At 39.3% G+C, this 18,409-nt stretch overlaps 1 protein-coding gene across 4 annotated transcripts in view; it reads left to right on the top strand.

Moving 5' to 3' along the window:
- Positions 1–18,409, top strand: part of CTBP1 (C-terminal binding protein 1) — a 244,199-nt gene that overhangs the window by 49,965 nt on the left and 175,825 nt on the right. For all 4 annotated transcript variants that reach the window (XM_071556980.1, XM_071556976.1, XM_071556978.1 and 1 more), the window contains exon 2: positions 7,693–7,851. Coding sequence is in view for 3 of the 4 variants with exons in the window: in XM_071556976.1 (XP_071413077.1) it covers positions 7,803–7,851 (49 nt within the window). In the remaining variant the exon portion in view is untranslated. The remainder of the gene's footprint in view (positions 1–7,692; positions 7,852–18,409) is intronic.

Genomic DNA, 18,409 nt, shown 5'->3' on the forward strand with positions numbered 1-18,409 from the left:
CTTATGGTGAAGACAAATACCTCATAAAAAGCTTCTAATGACAGAATTACTATCACAACCTCTCCTACTGTCTTCACCATGTTCCCTGTCAAAAAGGCCATTTTACAATCCTGAGCCATAAAAATAAGGGCTTATGATTATCAAGTTATTACACTAAATTTTGGAAGGCATTTTATCTGGTGCTAAAGTAATTAAAGGCAGAATAGTACAAAAAGTAATTCACAGTATTAAAAAATAGTGGAAAATAGGTCAAAACCCCATGACTTTTTTTTTTTTTTAGTGGCGTGCTGACAACGAGTGTTCTTGGCCTTAGTTTGAATGTTTTTGTCAACACGAAAAAATACCTTCACTCATAAATAGAGTAAAAACTGCTGATGTTTAAAAAAAGAAAAAAAGTGCTCCACAGCAATCAAGTTGGCTTTGATAAGCTGGTAAAGGGCCTAGAAGAGATGTCCTAAGAGGAGCAGCTGAGGGAATTGGGGATATTTAGTCTGGAGGAGGCTCAGGGGGACATCAATGCTCTTTACAACTCCCTGAAAGGAGGTTGGAGCAAGGCGGGGGGGTCAGTCTCTTCTGCTGTGTCTCAGGTGAAGGGATGAGAGGAAACGACCTTAAATTGCACCAAGGGATGTTCAGATCAGGTGTTTGAAAACATTTTTCCACTGAAAGAATGGTCAGGCATTGGAACACGTTTCCCAGGGAGGTGGTGGAGTCACCATCTCCGGAGACTTTCACAAAGCGTCTGGATGTGGCACTTGGGCATGTGGTTTAGGGGTGATTATGTTAATGTTGGGTTGATGGCTGGTCTCAATGATATTGAAAGACTCTTCCAACCTGGATGATTCTATAAATTGTATTCAAATTTTAGGTCATAAATACAGAATGCGAGACTATTGGCTGTACTCCTGGGGCGGAGAACCCCAACCAAAAAGGAACTGGCTTTGCACTAGGGATGAATAAACTGCTGAAGCAAGTGCAAACTCTTCCCTTGGGTGTGGTCCCAGAATGTATCCAAGCATTGTGAAGGAGAAGGGTAAAGGTTCTTCTGCACTGGATATTGTTGTAACTGCTCCTGCAAGGCTTTGTATTGTCCTGACACTTGCAGACCAACAAGACTTCAGTGACTCGCTTGTGAATTTAAAGATGCACAGGTTTGAAACAATGTTGTTCTAGCAGAGTTATCAAGGAACTTAATGTCTGCAAGTAGATCAGAGGATGGTTTGGTGACACCTAAGAGGTACCTGTGCAGAGACCATCAGGAGTTCTTCCATCTTCCAGGCAAAGTTGTAAGAAAATCTGGTGGCTGGAAGGTTGGGTTAAACTGACAAGGAAAACAAGTCAGTCATAAAGGATCATTGCTGCTGGAAGAGCTCACTGTGTACTGGGGTGGAGTCTGTGCCACTGGCAGATTTTAATTATGTTGATTTTCTAGATGTCTCATAGGCTCTAAATTGGAGAGACAGTCAGCTTGTGACAATTCCAACAGTATCTTTTGGGCATACCAGCACTGACTTAGCTTTATTTCATCTTAGGATGTTTTTTGTGCATCCCTGTGAGCTGTGGACATCACTTTCTGCATGGCTGGATCAGTCCATTTTGTGCATTTCTAAGAATGTGTGTCAGAAGGGGCTGCAGGTCCATCTGTCCTGTGTCCTGGCTCCAAAAGTGGCCTCTGCTGTAGGATTAAAGAAAGCATCGTGTTTGTTCTGCTCTTGCTCCTAATGAAGCATCTCATTTCTTGGCAAATGTTGGATGCTGAGCTGGAGGGACATTTGGTCAGCGGAACACAGTGCTGTGGAAGAGAACAAAGCACTCACTGACATCCTCCCAGCCTGTGGCATTTGCCAGCTTATGGATTTCTGCTCTGGGTTGGTGTTGTGGCTGTTGTTATCAGTGACCACTGATGGGTTCTCCGTAAACTTGTCTTACCCCTTTTAATAATCCCTTAAAGCGATACCTGTGACACCAGATGTTAGAATTTAATTACATATTCCATGACAAAGTTTCCTGTTGTTTTTAATATTCTGGCTTGCTATTTCACTGTGTGCTCCCCAGACACTGAGTTGAGACATGGTGTGTATTTTATATGTGTTTGTTGTTGTGTTTCCCACAGTTGTGAGTGCTTCAGGCTGGGGCAGTTTTTCAGCAAGCTGTGCCATGCCCTGGGCCCTACTTACTGCTGTCCTGGCACTTTTTCCAGTCCTCCATCTTTTTTGAGATAAATGTGTCTTAGATTTAGGTAATGCCATTAGAAAGTTTGTGGGTTTAGTCCTTTTCTGAGTAGCTAACATGCTTTTTGGTGTCTAATTCAGTAATGGCTTCATTTTTGTGATTAATTTATTGTTCTTGAAGCTCCCTGTGCAGTTTCTCTTAGACTGTGCTGACATCTAATGGTAAGGCAAGTGGCTTAACCATACTTAATGGCAAGATAAATTGTCTGACAGGCAAATATAATTATATATTTCTTTCTTAATTCAGTATTAGTTTTTGTCAGAAAAGGTGGAATAACTTCATTTTTTGCACAGAAAGTCTGACATATTCTTTTTCTTCTGGCAATTTATCTCTTTTTGTTCTGCTAAATGGGCCATACTTATTTTTCAGTGTAGCTTAAATCTTTCCAAGAACAGTTTTGAGTAAAGTGAAAGTGAGGTGATGGTTTCATACTGCAGTCACAGGATCTCCAGAAAAGGATATAAAATGTAATAACAAAAGTATCCTGCAGAAATTCAGAATAGGATGTTTCAGTGGTGTTGTAACATTCAAATTTATGCTGAATTTTGAAGAAACAAACAAAAGTATTTGGTGTCTTTTACTCATCCTCCCATTTGAGGTTCCTCCATATCTTTAATTGGACATTTGTCAAACTCCTACTGTTGAGTAATACTGGAATATAGGAAGGGAATAAAATGAGTTCAGATATGAATCTTTCAGTTGCATTCTATGTTTCAGTGTAGTACACTGTATAACTCCAAGGCACAGGCATTGGCTGACTTCCATTGGGAAACACCATTCCTCTGATCCAGAATTCTTCTTACTCACAACCAGTACTGTTGCTATTGACATTAGAGAAGTTCAACTACAAATTTTTCAAGTAGAGTGTTTTTCTCTATTTTCCATTTCTGAGTTAGAGCCCATCTCTTGCCAGAGCCTCACAAGGTTCACCTCTTTACTATGTAAATACATCTTTACATTAATGTTCAAATTCAACAAATTTCTCATGGAACTTTTGCATAATTTTACTTTCTGCGGTTCATGAACTCGAAGATGTCCTCTCTTTTGCCAAGCACAAGATTTTGTACTACAGAAATATTCTGAAATGTAGGTAAATTTCCATGTCTCAGAATAGCTTTCACTGCAAAAAAGCTTTCTTTGGCATAAGTCATAGCCTGTCCTTTTTCCAAAAAAGGAGAAAACCTGAAATTCAAAATTTGACTTTTAAGGAACATCAGTGATTGTTACAGAGTGAGTAATTCCCATTTGTGGGTTGCACACTGAGTTAGGTTTGCAGAAAAGTTTGTTACTTCATGCTTTGAGAAGAGTCAGGTCCCTAAAACAGAGTTCAGAATTCCAGAGTGTATGGTTTAAATCTGTGCTCTGGTGCTCTGCTTTTAGCTGCACGAGCTGGGGAACACAGAACATCTCACAGAGTGTCTTGGATCTCTCTGATGACTGTGACTGTTTTATTGTGACATCTTAGGTATGGTTGACTTGGATATAAAGAAGGTATTTTTTATAATGAGGGTGATGAGACACTGGCACAGTTGCCCAGAGAAGTTGTGGACACTTCATCATTGGAAGTGTTCAGGGCCATGTTGGATGGGGCTTTGAGCAAACTGTCTCGGGGAAGGTGTCCCTTCCCATGGCAGGAGGGTTGGACTAGATAATCTTTTTACTGACTGAAATAATTACTGCAAAATGTATCATTATTTAGGGTAATTAAAATATCATGGAACAGCACTTTGTATTTACTTATTGCTTCCAGGACTGTGCAGAGTGGCCATTTCAAGGCTTGTGAGGTGTCATGGAAAATAGAAAGAGAAAATATAGAAAATAATAGAGATGTTACTGGTTTGGGTGGGAATGAAGGAGAAGCAGAGCAATAGTTTGGGTTGTCTTGGAAAATTTGGTCATCAAAACTGGTGGCACTGGAATCTGGAATATAAACTTGTAATGGCCTTATATTATGCTTTTTGATAGTTCTTAGTAGAAAGAAAAAATACTTCAATAAAAAATACTCAATAAAAAATACCAAGGAACATTTATTAGAATGGCTAAATTAAGTGGATGTTGAGATTCCCAAGGGTAACACAAAACTTCATGACCTTATTCTCAATTCATTACTGATCTGTCAGTGAATTTCATTTCTGATTTGCATTTCTTATGCTTCATCATGTTGTTTGGGATGTCTACAAACCTCTGCCTGCAGCTGGCAGTGAGGCAAAGGTGGAAATCAGCCTTTGGCAGTTCATGGCTCTGTGGGTGAAAGCCTGGTCAGATGAGTTTATACTCTGAATATTTTTACAAGTGGAGTAACTAATCTGGGGTGATGCATGAGCCACTCTAGTTTTTCTTTTGGGCTTTTCCCACTTGTTCAGATCCAGTGGAAACACCATCTGGTCCATGCAAAATTCTCCCATTAGACCAAGTGAAGGAAATGGTCCTGCCCTGCATGCTACAACCTTTTGGATTTCAGAGTTCTTCCCTGATAATATGGAGTTTGTCTCAACCTACATATGTTCTGTGTGTGTATAATTGGCCCACTTGTTTGCTTTTCTTAAAATAAAAAAAAAAATACATTCTTGATTTGCTTCCTTTGCATCCTCTGATCACCCAAGATCATGGGTTTTGAATGGACCTTCCTTCACATCTCCTCATTCACAGCTAATGTTTATCTTATTACCAGTGTTATCTGTTTTGAAAATTGAAATCAAAGTTGACTTATTTGGTTATCACTTCTGTTCTAGCCTGTAGGATTTGCTCACTCTCCAGGAAATATGTTGGAGAATCCCTTTTCCTTTTATCTTCAAGTCTTAGAAAGAGTAAAGCTCTTTCTTTTTTTAAGACTGCAATACCCAGAGGCATATTCTCTTTAAAAATACACTGGAATCATCTGCTTAAATGAAAGAAAAAAACTCTACTATTGTTTTCAACAGTGTCTATTTTAATGTAAAATGTGTACTGCTCAGAAGGGTTCTGTGCTTTGATGGTGTCTCAGATGGCTTCATAGCTACTGCTTGACATACATGATAAGCACTATTTATTCTTAAATCACTTGGATTCTCACTTTATCTTAAAATACTGAACTACTGAAGTCTGATCTTAAATACTATTTGGTATTGGTGTTCAGATTTTTAATTCATTAGGCAGCGTGCTCATATTTTTAGTGAATTTCTCAAATACAATTATTCATGTTGTGGTTTAGTAATTGCAGTAACTAACGCTTCCATAATTATAAGGCTTTTGTTTTGCTGGGAAACGCTTCCCATATCATCATCTGCTCTTTGTGTTGGAACATGATGTATAATAAAACTGTATGAGGGTTCAACTTAGAATGGTGTTAATGTATTAATTTTTTTCTTAAATTTTTTTAAAACTTATGACAACTTACTATCAATAAAATAATTTTAAAGCAATGTTTAAAAGAAAAAAACAACCCTACTTGATTTATATGGTAGGCTTTGAAGCTACTGTAGACAGATAGAAAACATCTGGTGACACTTTCAGTGGTAGGTCAGTAGTTACAGATGGTCTGTTTTTTACAGCTGTCATCCAGCTTTGCATGCAGAGTGTCTACAGTGGAAAAATCTTGTGCTGAGTGAATAAACAAAACAGCACAAGGAGGCCAGCAGGCAGATATGTTTCTACAAGATGGGAAATTAAATAAGCTATAAAAATTTAAACCAAGACTGGTGTTTAAAATGTTCATTGTGTTCTGGTTTGGTTTATATCCTTCAGATCTTTCAATGTGGTTATTGAAGGAAGTAGACTATAAAACAGGAGTGATAAGCAAATAAATTAAAGACTAGTTTAGGACTGATCCTCTGCACAAGTTTGGGGTGTTGGCTGAAGCAATGGCTGGTGGCTTTTGAGGTTTCAAAATCCATGTTACATTTGGTGTAGTGCTCGTGCAATCCTATAACTGAGCCACATTCAATACTGAAGAAAGTTGTATTTTGTAAGAATATGAATGTTGGGAAATGTAAAAGAGAATTTCAAAAATGGCAATATTCTTATTTTTTAAAAAGTAAAAAAAAATGAGGTTCTGCATTCTTCATCAAGTCTTCTTCCATTTATGATGGGATGTTATTCAGCTGGAATCAGACATGCAAAACAGCTGAAGAATCTGGAATTTGAGGATAAAGAAAAGGAATTGTGGAGGGAAAGCGAAGAGGAGGATGAGGCTGAATGAAATGTTAAAAGCATGATAAATGTTGCACATTAACTCCATTTTAAATGAGAAATAAAACCAAACCCACAAAGCAAAGGGCTGTGTTAGAAGTCCACATGCACCAAGCAGGGTAATTCTGGTGAAGATACTTATTTTAATGCAAATATGCAGTTCTTTTTATGCAGTATTTTTATCATTTTGCTCAGAGTGCACAAGTCCTGATCATATGTTGAAGAAGTGCCTGTGTTTGGTTTTAGTAAAGCTCTGCCTCTAGAAAGAAACAAGCAGATTTCTAGGTTCACTCAATTGTAAGGCCACTTAATCCTATCCACTGATGTTGAAAGCTGTTGAGCAGGAATAAAAAGGAACAGGGAGGTGGATTATTTGGCTCATTTTAGTGTGCACTGTGCTTGTAATACAACGTGCTCTGAGTTTGTTTCTCAGAGTCTACTGAGACATTTAAAGGTGGATAAAAGTGGTGCTCTGATTATGCTTTTTAGGGGATCTGTGTAGTTTTACCCCATCCACTTGCTCATGTGCATTTTTTTATTCTACTGCTACGATTACATTGCCATTGAGGGATTTTTCCTCCCTCTCTCCCCATCCCCCTTCCTGCTTCTCAGTGGTTTGGCTTGAAATGCAGACTGCTTGTTGCAATACCCTCACGCTGCCTTGCCCAGCTACACAGGATCTGAAAAGTGCTTAGCTGTATTTGCTGCCAGAGAGCTTGCCTAGTCATGCATGAACCTGCTTTAAATGCCATTGGGTTGATATAGACGTTGGCGTTCTGCGTTGTCTCTGTGATGCATTTCCTCAGTCTGTGCCCCTTCACCTGTTTTCCTTCAACTTCCAAGTTGAAACTCTGGTTTACTTCATCATCCAGAGCTTAAAAGTTAAGAATGGAGGATTTTCTCTCACTGTGAGCTCTGCCGTGCAAAATTGTGGCTTCCCAGCTGCGTTTCAGGTGATGATATTTCTGTCATTGTAAGGGAATTGTGTACCTGTGCCTGCCTGAGACATCTGTGTTGGATGGGGTGTATTCAGGGAAAGGGCAAAAACCACCTGACAGGCAAAAGGCAGAAAAAAGCAGCTGTCCTGGAGCATTTCTTTGCTGGCTTCTCTGAGCTGTGCCCTGTGCTTGGCATCTCTCTGTGGTTCAAAAGCAGTTTGTTGTGAAATACCACATTACCTGATATGATTTAAGAACTTTGCTTCTTTTTAAAATATTCTTTAGAATATGTGTAGATCATCTTTCTGGAAATTGTTTATTTTAAAGTTTAATAACTGTATCTTTCTGTTCACAGGTGAAAATAAGTTTATAAAAGGCTGAGCATTTCTGACTGGTGGCTGGTGTGAGGAGACCATCACCAAGCTGTGGGGGGACGTTCTTTGAGCTTCCACTCTTACGTCTCTCATGGACAAACACAAAGTGAAGCGGCAACGTCTGGATCGCATATTTGAAGGTTAGACATTCCAATTTTTGATGTTAGTTCTGTTCATTTTGTGGCTTACTGATAGATTTGAAGACTGGAACTGTTTTCTTTTGGTCATTCAGTGTATTTTTAATCGAGTTACTGTTCCTGTTGAGATGATGTTGACTGTGCACAAATGCTGGTTTGGGGTGAAAACAGATCTAGAGAAATAAAAGCAAGTAGTGTGTGAACTGTTCTGCAGTTGAATTGGCTTTCATCGTAGCATTTTGCAACATTCTACCCAGACATGTGGAAGATTGTGGTTTTATATAAAACAACAATCTTAAAGGCTGAGGTGACCACATAGATGCTCTCAAGAGTATTTATCTACAGACTTGCTTCATATAGTTTGGTTTAACAGCCTGTATCTGATCCTTGAAAGGTAGTAAAATATCAAATGAAATCAAACCACACACAAAAATTGCCAAAGGCCCACAAACATTAATGAATATTAATTAAAATAGCCTGAATTCTCATTTCTAATGCTGAAGAAGTGACTGCAGATGAAACATTTGCTCTTCCACATGTTGGTTTTGAGCCTTTGCTGGCAGCTGTGTCGTGTGAGCAGGCCCTGGCAGATGATTTCTGTCCTTGTTGTTTCTCTGTACTTTGTGCCAATATGAGTGTGACCATATAACGAGCTACATTGGGATGACTCATCCTAAAAACAGCCTTTTCTGTTGGTATGTTTTCCATTTAGGTAAATTCCTCAACCCAGGTCACTGTTCTGCTGACAAAGGGGCAGTTGGAAAAGATCAGTGGGGGTTGCTGAGGCTGTTTAATGTAGCCAGAGAGAGACATTTCATCCAAGTACCAGGGTGCAGTTCCACAGTGGGTTTAGATGATTAATCTCCTTGTTAGTCTCTACTAAAACTGGCCAAGCCCAACCATGGGCCAGGTCCAGACTGTTACTGTGTCCCACCCAGACTGGTTGGCCAAGTGGCCAGTTGAATCTGCTCAATGGAGACTAATCCCAGCTCAGAGAAATGGAGAACTGACTGCTGAGGACAGGGAAATTGGGAAGGCTGCCCCACTTCCTGGCAGCTCTGCAGCCAGATCAGCTGGAAATGATCGAGGAGTGTGCTGATGCAATGCATGTTCCTCCTCTCTGCTCCCAGGCTCAGGACTTCATCCTGGAGTCTGTATCTGCCTCTTCAATAAAAATGGAGAATATTAACTATTTTAATTTTTTTTGGCCTGCGTTAGTCAGCTGAATCAGCAGATTGTGAAGAGGAATGAGAAACCTCTCCCTTTTGAGGGCAACCATCAGTCAGAGCAGCTCAACCCACTCAGTGCAATTTTAGCCTCCTTATGGGCTTACATTGAGCAGCAGAACAACTTCAGAGGCAAGAAGTGTGTGATGATGTGGGAAGAAATTCTGCCAGGGACAGAGGGGACAGAGCAGCAGCCACTGTGACCGAAATAGCAGTGGCTTCCCCCAGGCTTCGTGCTCACATCTAGTGGTGCTGTTTAATCAGCTCCTTTTGTCTGCCTTGTTTTTCCCAGCCCTGCACAATCCACTGCATCCCACAGTGAGATCTGTGCGGCCGTGCAGGGCAGGGACTTGATCCACTTGGAGAATAACATTGGGAAAAATGTTTTTTAGACACCTCTGCTTCCTAATCCCATTTACCATGTGCTAGACAAATAGCCAGGTTGGAAAAACAGAGTGGGAATACCAGGCAGAAGATGATCAGGAGGAGAGGGCTTGAAACAATGGATATGGAAACATGTTGGAATTTTATGGTTATAGAAACCCATTTCAGCTCTTTAAAGTATTTAAAGTGTTTGAACTGCTCTTGAGTGTGTGTTCAAATGTTCTGTGAGGCCTGTAAGCACATCTGATTGATGATTTTAAATTGCTATCCCTGCAATTGTGTCAAGTGGGATAAAAATTAGTGGTCTGGTTTGTTTAGAATGGCTTTTTTTATACATACGGTCCTGTTCAGGTTTAAAAATTAAATAGTCAGAATTGTTCTCTAATATATGTGCCTTTGGTAACACAACCTAAATATTTTATATTTTGGAAATGGGCATAATGTTTTACAAAGCTCAGGAAATGTAATGAGCTATTAAAGGCGGTTTATCTTCTCTATCAGCTTGTTTGTTCATCAGTTTGTATGCAGCTTTCTTCTCTTGAACTTTCCCTCAGTAGAGAAATGTTTTTAAGATGCATTTTATTTTATTGCAAGTTCCCTTAAAAATAGGCTGCAATAATTTGCTAACTACTACTATGTGTTTTATTTTATAAATGGTTGAACATAACACGCCATGGGCAGACATTAATACATCATTTTATCCATAAAGAGACACTGGTGCCATTCTGGTGGTGCCATGGAGCATTTCATCACTGAAATGATGCCTGTCATGAGTTGAAGTCCAGGTTTTGGAAAATGAGTGGTGTGGGCCAGATCCTCAGACTGAACTGCTCATGTTGGGAACATGACATGGGATTGCACACAGCTTGTCCTGTGGGTTAGCGGGTTGCCACAAATGCTCTTGGAAGTTGGATAACTGTGCATGTACTGTGTTGTTGGAGTTGATCTGCTTCCCTGTGCCTTTAGGTAATTTGCACACTTGCTTGTAGAAACTAATCATGCAAATCAGGCAAATTGAACAGGCAGCACTGGATTTACTATTACCTTGTGAGCTAAGGATAGTATGGGAGTAGTACTGATAAATTTCAGTTGATACTCAATGCAGAAAAAAACCTGTTTCTATTACTTTGGGAGCAATTAGTCCTCTCTTAATGTAGCTGAGTAAGTGATTTTGTCTCTGAGGTACCTGTGATTCCCTTCGGTGGTTTCTTAAATATGGAATTGAATATTTGCTTTTAATCCCAAGGCTTTTTGCAATTATATTTCTGTGCACGTTTCACTGGTCTGCTGTTGAAGATTGTCCCTTGAAAGAGCCAGGTGTTGAATTCTGGCTTTTTACTTCCACTGGTAGCTGTGAATTATTCTTGGGCATAAGGACATGATTTGAGGCACTCTGAGATGCTAATGTTAAACTCACTTCACAATTTGTAAAATAACATTTAGGATTCTTCCCTTGAAGATAAATGGTATCAAGGCATGTGAAAGCTTAATTAGTTACTGATTATATTGTTCTTTGTCCCCCTCTCCGGTGATGCTGGTGATTGCAAAGCATAATTATAGTGCTATACATTTGGCAGAACAGTTGGAAGTGTCACAGTGCAAAAATAAAATGTGTTCATTTTGTGGGTAATTTGAAAAATTCAAAATGTTTTTGGCGTTTTGAAAAGTTGTTATCTCTAATTAAGGTATTATTGTGCTTTATATTGTAACCGACTGTAAACAATGCTGTGTATTTGCTTGTGTTCTCAAAATCCTTAATTAAATGTGTGTGTGTTTCCCTGCCCCTTGCTTGGGAGGTGCCTTGGGATGTCTGACCTCTGCTGCATTTGTTGGGCACTAATAAATGGAGCAGGAAGGAACAGAAGGTGGCTGCATGTGGGGGAAATTCTGCTTTTTCTGAATTGTCTGTGAAATGGGCTTGATGAACACAGTTTTCTCTAAATACATGATATTATATAACATGGAGTGCTCAGGCAGCTTTTGGTGGGTTTCCAAGCTCTAGGGAACTCTTAGGGACACTGGTGGAACTGGGAGGAGGAAAGAGGTGTCTGCTCTCACAATTCTTCTTGCTTGTTTACACAGAGATTAAACTACAGCACAATACTGGAAATCTGACTGTAAAATTGAGAGTGACTTTTCCAGTTTGATAATTGCTTGAAACCAGGAATTTCTTCCCCAGAGCACCTCATGTGATATTTATACAGCAAAGACTGCAGCATATGCAAGCACAAGTCTGGGAAGGCTCTATCTCCCCCCAGACAGATGTTCTTTTTAGATTTTTATTTCTAATTCTGCTTTTGAGGAAGCCAAAAGCATTGTGTCACACCTGAGAATTCTCAAACAATTCTTTCAAGTCTTTTCTTTTTCCTTTTTATGCAATACTAGTATTCATCTTAAGGTTATTCCTCATACACATGTTGCCTTGTCCTTTTCAAAAATGCCCAGAAGAAACCTTGAAATGCATTTTTAGCTACTTTAACGGTGCTGCTTTTTACCTAAGGAAAGAAGAGTTGGCCAGGATCATAAATTGGAAAAGAAAGTGCATATTAATGGGATGAATTTCTGAAATTTCAGATAAAATCTCTCATCTTCATGAAGGGCAGCCTTTCTTTGGAAAGGTTTGATTAGTGGCAAGTGTGACATGCTTTGAAGGACAGTAAAAGAGGACAATAAATGAATAGTTTTGTTTCAAGGATATGGCCTGGACTTTCTTTCCCTGTATGAAAACATTTGTGTTTTTAGAACTTCTTTTTTCTGTTTGTTATGCTGTATTGCATGAGATTTAATAAGATGAATCTTCACCTCATAGTTGATCTGCTGTGTTGATGGTTCCAGGATGAATGCAGACTAAAAAAAAAAGCAGAAATTAATTGAATTCCGTTGATTTTCCAGCTGATAAAGAAATCTTGAAATACAGTGACTTAGTTTAAAAAAATGCATTCTCTTTTTTTTTCTTGTGCATGTAAGATCTTGGCTTCCTAACAAGAGGAAAGTACCAGATTGACAAATACCAAGTGTTTTTTCATGATCACTGATGGATCCTATCTGGCTGGTGTAAACTGTGATTTGACCTCTTGCAGTTGTGAAATGAAGTAGTTAAGTTTTCTGCATATTAATAAGGGAGATGGCCTACTTTGGCAAGGTCTGGCTTTTCCCTGAATTAAAAAAAGGATTCCTAGTAAAGTTGGTGTGTGCTGTTCAAGTTGAGCTGTAAATAAAAGGAAAGAGGAATAAATGTTTCCAGGCAGTCAGTGCCCTTTGCTCTTTTTTATGTAAGTGAGAATTGCAAATGTCAAGTCCTTTGGAGAAGGAGATACCAATTTTGTTAAATGACATCCAAATTTGAAAGTGTTCTTCGTTGTCTCGTTTGCTGCAGATACCAGAGAAAGGAAGGAAATAACACAATGTGCAGACCATGGCAAATCACAGAGTACTTTACAGAGTTTTCTTTATGCTGACTGCTCTTAGTACTGGGCACACTAAATAAGGGTTCTTAAAAAAGGATTAATGGGCTGCCTGGTTGCTTGGTGTCTTTGACAGACTTTAGAAGGCTTAGTGAAGGATTAGGGCAGCAGAGGGAGCTAAAACATTCCTAATATTTTATCATTTGTTTCCTAAGTCAAAGTCACTCCTTTATAAAGTACCAATTAACCTTTGCAAAAATGTAATTTTCTAACCTTAAGTGCCTTCAGCAAATATGTAAGGATTTGAAGTGGAGAAAATTCCTTTTCTCCCTTGAAATCCTGTATAAATTAAATTAGGAATCAGGTAGTAAAAGCTACCAAAATCTTTCTGCAGGAACAGCCATCAAATCTTTCAACTGTAGCAAATGAAAGTGTTTAAGCAAGCAGAGTTTTCTATGAATAACCTAAGCAGAATATTCTATGACTAAAACAAGTTACTTTCAGATACAAATGTTTTAGCATAAAAATGGACACTTTCATATGTTGCATACAAGTGTGGCTTAACAATTCACCATTTCTGTGTTCTGCTTGTAAAAACTTTGAAAATACTTTTGAATATTTGGTAATGCAGAGAATTAGGTAAAAATTGCCCTGAAAGTATAGGAAAGCTATTCAAAGAACTAAGATAAGTTGACTTTGAAATAATAAAATTAAAATGACGCTACCACGAATTGCCACATAACAAGATGATTTGCCACTTCCCTCATGCTAAGGAAAACTGTCTGTATATTTGTGGTGTATTTACCCTAATGCAAAAACATTTTTATCTGATTAGAATTACAGCTGAAATGCTTATGGACAGGCTTATGTTTGTTTTGTGGTTCTGTCCTTACTGTCAGTATTTACAGTGCAAGGTGTTTTTGGCTCTCCCTTGGCCTTTGCAGTAACCTGCTTTGGTCATCAGTGTCCCCACAGTGTGCCACCTGAACAGCTTCTGGCTTTCCATGCATTCAAGCTACTGCAATGTTCTGGAGGTATTAGCAGTAACACTGCAGGCTGTATGAAAAGGGAATCAGCTAAAAACAAGCCCATTTTGCCCTGAATGAAACTAAACAGCAGCTGCTAATGAAAAGCATTACTTCAACAAGAAAACTGGGGGAAAAAGAAACCATAAGGAGGAAAGAATCTCGATGAGATTTGTAGCTTTTGCTGAAACATCCAGGTCACTGATTCAAGGTATGGATGTTTTAAAGACAAATCTGTGTTTTTGTGGTGTTCAGTATCACATATTGTATCCATATTGTTTCATTTTGATTGGTATATTGAAATAAAATGCACTGCTTGCTTATGACAGCAGCTATATCTGTATATATATCTCCACAACACTGCATCTTGACACTGTAATGAGGTCAGAATAAGTTCCTTTAATGTTGGTGTCAAAGATGGTGTCAAATACAGAAAATAATACAGCATGACACTGGTTTTAAAGGGTTGCAATAATTGCATTGGTAATATCATAGATTTTTGAGTCAGAATCCAGTGCATAACAGCTCATCATTTAGTTCCTTAATAGTCTTCAGAGAACTTAAAAAGTATTTTCAGACTACATATTTAGCTTTTATCCAGCACAGATGAATGCCTGGTAAAACTTTTAAAAGCTTTAGAAGTCTTAAGTACTTTGTAATATGTACTTATTTCTGCCTGGGGTCAGGGAAGATGCACTGGAAGGCCTTGATTTATATGTTGCTTTACACTATGCTCTGGAAAACTGAATTGTACAAAGATTAAGTGTCTAGGTAAACATGCTGAAAAATTTACATAGTCATCTAATTAAAGCAGTTGTGTTCAGCTTTCACAGAGGCAGTTCCCATCCTTGGGGAAGTGCAGTCTGAGATGCAAAAAAGGATTTTATTTTGTTTCCTCCTTTAGTGCAGTCAGGAGTGTGATTAGGCAAGTGGAAGCAAGAAAATAAAAGTGGAGACAGTGTTCCAGTGCTGGAGGCATCCACTGCTCTATCCTCGTGTCCTTGTTCCATGAGGTCAGTACTGAACGTGAAGGATGCTCTCCTCAAACAGGAGGAATTGCATGCGGGCTTTGCCAGGGGAGGAGTGTCCTGCAGAGATGCGTCTCCTCCTCAGTAAAGTCATTGTGATCTGATGGACAGATCATGGGGAGTTAACAAACCTGTGTTTTGTCTTTTAGCTCTTCCAAAGTCAGGCAGCAGGTTAGAAAACAAAAGCTGCCTCTGTGCCTTTTCTTCTTCTGTGACAGAAAACAGTCAGTTGGAGAATTTCAGAGCTACTGTGATATAAATAGCAGCAGGCTGTTGTAATACTCTTGGAATCCCTTTAAAAAGGAGGCTTTGCTAATTGTGAGAATACCTGGCATTTGCCTCAGGTGAAAGCACACCCACTGGTACCACTGGAGATCCAGAACCCTGCAGTGATTCATGACCCTGCTCAGATACTTAAATAAAAACCTTCCTTCTTCCTTTCCTGTGAGAACGAAATTCAAATTGCTTGTGACTTTGAGCAGATTTTTTTTAAAGTTAGAAATTAGCTGCTGAAAATTACTCATGTTTCTCTTTTCTTGATGTTTATTTTTCCAAGTATCATCCAATGCACTGAATTTTCAAACCTGTCATTCTGCCAATTAAATTGAGACACACCAGAAAAACACAACAAACATTACAGGTAATGGCAGTGGGACAGCAAAAGATGAAGAGTAAAGACTCTTTATTCTTTTGATCCTACCTGTATTTTTCAGAAAGTTTCCTTGTGTGCTAGATGATGACACTCAAATACAATTAGTCCATGACTCCTGCTAATAGGTAATCAAGAATAATTATGAGTGTTAATTAAATACACGATAAATGTCTCTTTTTGTCAAGGAGAGCACATTTGAAGAAATAGGTTTATTAAGTGCTAAGAAAACTTCCTTTTCCCAGGCAATTTTATCACTTTCTTATTCCCTGCTGTTCCTTTCTATCTTGAAGATTGTATCAGTCATAGGCATGTGGTGTTTTCCTGGGTATCAAATACCACTTAGGCAGGTGCTGCTTAGTTTCCAGAACATCTGCCAGTCATTTTTTGGTGGTGGCTGTTAGTTTAGCCAACCTGCAGATGGTCATGTTTGCCTGTTTGTGTGGTGCCCCCCAAACTCCCGTGCCTGTTCCCGGAGTGCTGCTCTGTGCTCACAGGCAGCATCACCAATTTATCAAACTCAGTTCATTCAGTAGCACTTACTTCTTCCTGCAACAAACAAAAGCAGCTGCGCTCCAGCCATCCTTATCTGCATGAATGCATAGATTGTAAAGGGCTTTTCTGACAACCAAGACAAAAGTTTAGGATTTCAAGCTGGAATTTAGGGCATGTAAGTCAGAACGACTAGACGCTGATGTTTAGAAACAATATAATAATGCAGAGAATGAATTAGTTACCATAGTAACTGCTTTGTTTTAATAATTTGGTGGGGCAATGAATAGAAGGAGCTCAGAAAAAAGTAGTAGGAATCTTAATTACATGTTGTGCAACGTGAGTGGCTTTGTTCAATAATATTGGAAATTAATTTGATTTTATAACAGATTGAAGACTGAATATGTAAGTTCTACTTTGGAGGGGCAATAAGAATGATTTACAGGTCTTTTTATTCTTATTTTTTCCACCCCCTGGGGAAAAATATAATCACATTTTACATTTTATTATGGCAACGCAGATTATTGATTTCTTAACAATAAAACATGCTCAATATGTTGCATTGTAAGTGTGGCTTCAATCTGTGTGCTGTGATTTGTTGCCTGGCAGTTGTTGGCAGCCTAGCAACATGCTGGGATCTGAAAAGGATATGGACACCCAAAGTTGGGGGTTATGGGGCAGGCAGGTTTCTCAGTACTTCAGAACCCATCTGGAATCATCAGTGCCTTGAAATCCATTTGTACTTAATGGATAGAATTCAAGTACCTTCCACACTTCAAGATTCGTAGAATCACAGAATGGCTTGGGTTGAAAAGGACCTTAAAGGATCATCTGGTTCCAACCCCATGCAATGGGCAGGGACACTTTCCACTAGAGCAGGTTGCTCCAAGCTCTGACCTTGAGGATCATCTGAATTTTCTTTCCTCTTCCAGGTTTGAACAGTTTAATGTGCATTTTGTGCTTGAGACAAGGCAGGAGCCTCAAACTGAATTAGCTCTTCTGGAGGCACCTGCACAGCAAGCAAAAGCCTCCTGTAACCACACACAGAAAGATAGTGGGCACAGTGGTGCTTTATTTGAGACATTCCTGTGCAGGGCATGTCCCAGCAGCACTCCCAAGGCAGCAGCTGGATGGGTTGGAGGTGTCTCTGTGCTGGTGAGTCAGGACGTGGCCAGAGACTGGCTGGTGTCGTGGCAGGGCTCATGTCCTGCCATAGCCATTAAAAGCAAGGCCTCTAATTTATGACTGTCTTCTCATCTTTTCTTTTTTTTCCTTAATGAAACTTGCAGGAACTTAATTCTCCTTGAGACTACTGGCAGCTTTTGACTGGAATTTACTAGTGAGTTAAAGATTTAATTAAGGAGGGCCCAGCAGGTAGATGGACAAGACACAATTAGGTAAACTTGGCTTCTTTTGAAAATATGTCCAAAAGGTGCTTAGACATTGCAGACAGAAACAAGAAGTGCCACCTGGTTATTCCTTGGCCAAGGAAGTGACATCCAGACTCAGATCATGTTCCCTCCCTAAACCAGGGAGTCTCAAAGTTGTTTCTGCAAAGTGGCACCCTCTTCACAGCAGCTTCTCAATAGGTAAGAGAGTCTCCCAGTGAACAGGGATACATCAGTGCAAAGATGATTAGTTTTTGGAGGGAGGTTTGTTCCCCTTCCTGTGTGGTTTGCTGCTGTCTATGTGCCAGGTAATCCAAGATCAACCCGCTGTGTCAGCAAAAACAAAAGGGTTAAATGAGCTCTGTTATGACTCAGGCAGAGAAATTCAACCTTCTCTGTTTCTAGTGCTTCTGTAGATACGATTTTTGGATGGAGATTTAAAACTGTGGACTGTGTCTTTTCTTTGAGGTGAGGCCCCATCACTGGGCTATTCATGTCCTTGCCTCCTCCTTCATAGTCTCACAAGAAACTTGCTCTGATGAAGTATTTCTAAAAGCAGTGTCTCATAGCTCCAGACCACATTTTCCTCATTTTCCCCTTCTCTGTTTGCTGTGTCTTATTAAAATTAAATTGTGATGTTCTTGAAAGAGATGCCAGCTTGGTTTGAACTTTGCTTGGGTCCTAATCCTTCATTAGAATTCTGAAATGTTTGTTAATATAATCTTAAAGTTTACAAAATCCTTTCCTGTTTAATTTGTGTGTGTCAGTCTGTGAAGCTTCTCAAAATGTCAGAAGGTTAGATGAGTTTTGCCCCCTGTCCAAGATGTTGATGCAGGGAAGTAAAAGGAAGTTCATTCCAGAGCTGCAAATGTCCAATGAAGAATTTTTTAGTCAGTTGCTTCCTTTTATCTGTGTTAATTTAGTGGTTATTTTATGGGTTCCTTGTGATTACAGTAACCAACAGC

This window comes from Pithys albifrons, chromosome 5, assembly GCF_047495875.1.
Source record: "Pithys albifrons albifrons isolate INPA30051 chromosome 5, PitAlb_v1, whole genome shotgun sequence".
Classification (NCBI taxonomy): domain Eukaryota; kingdom Metazoa; phylum Chordata; class Aves; order Passeriformes; family Thamnophilidae; genus Pithys; species Pithys albifrons.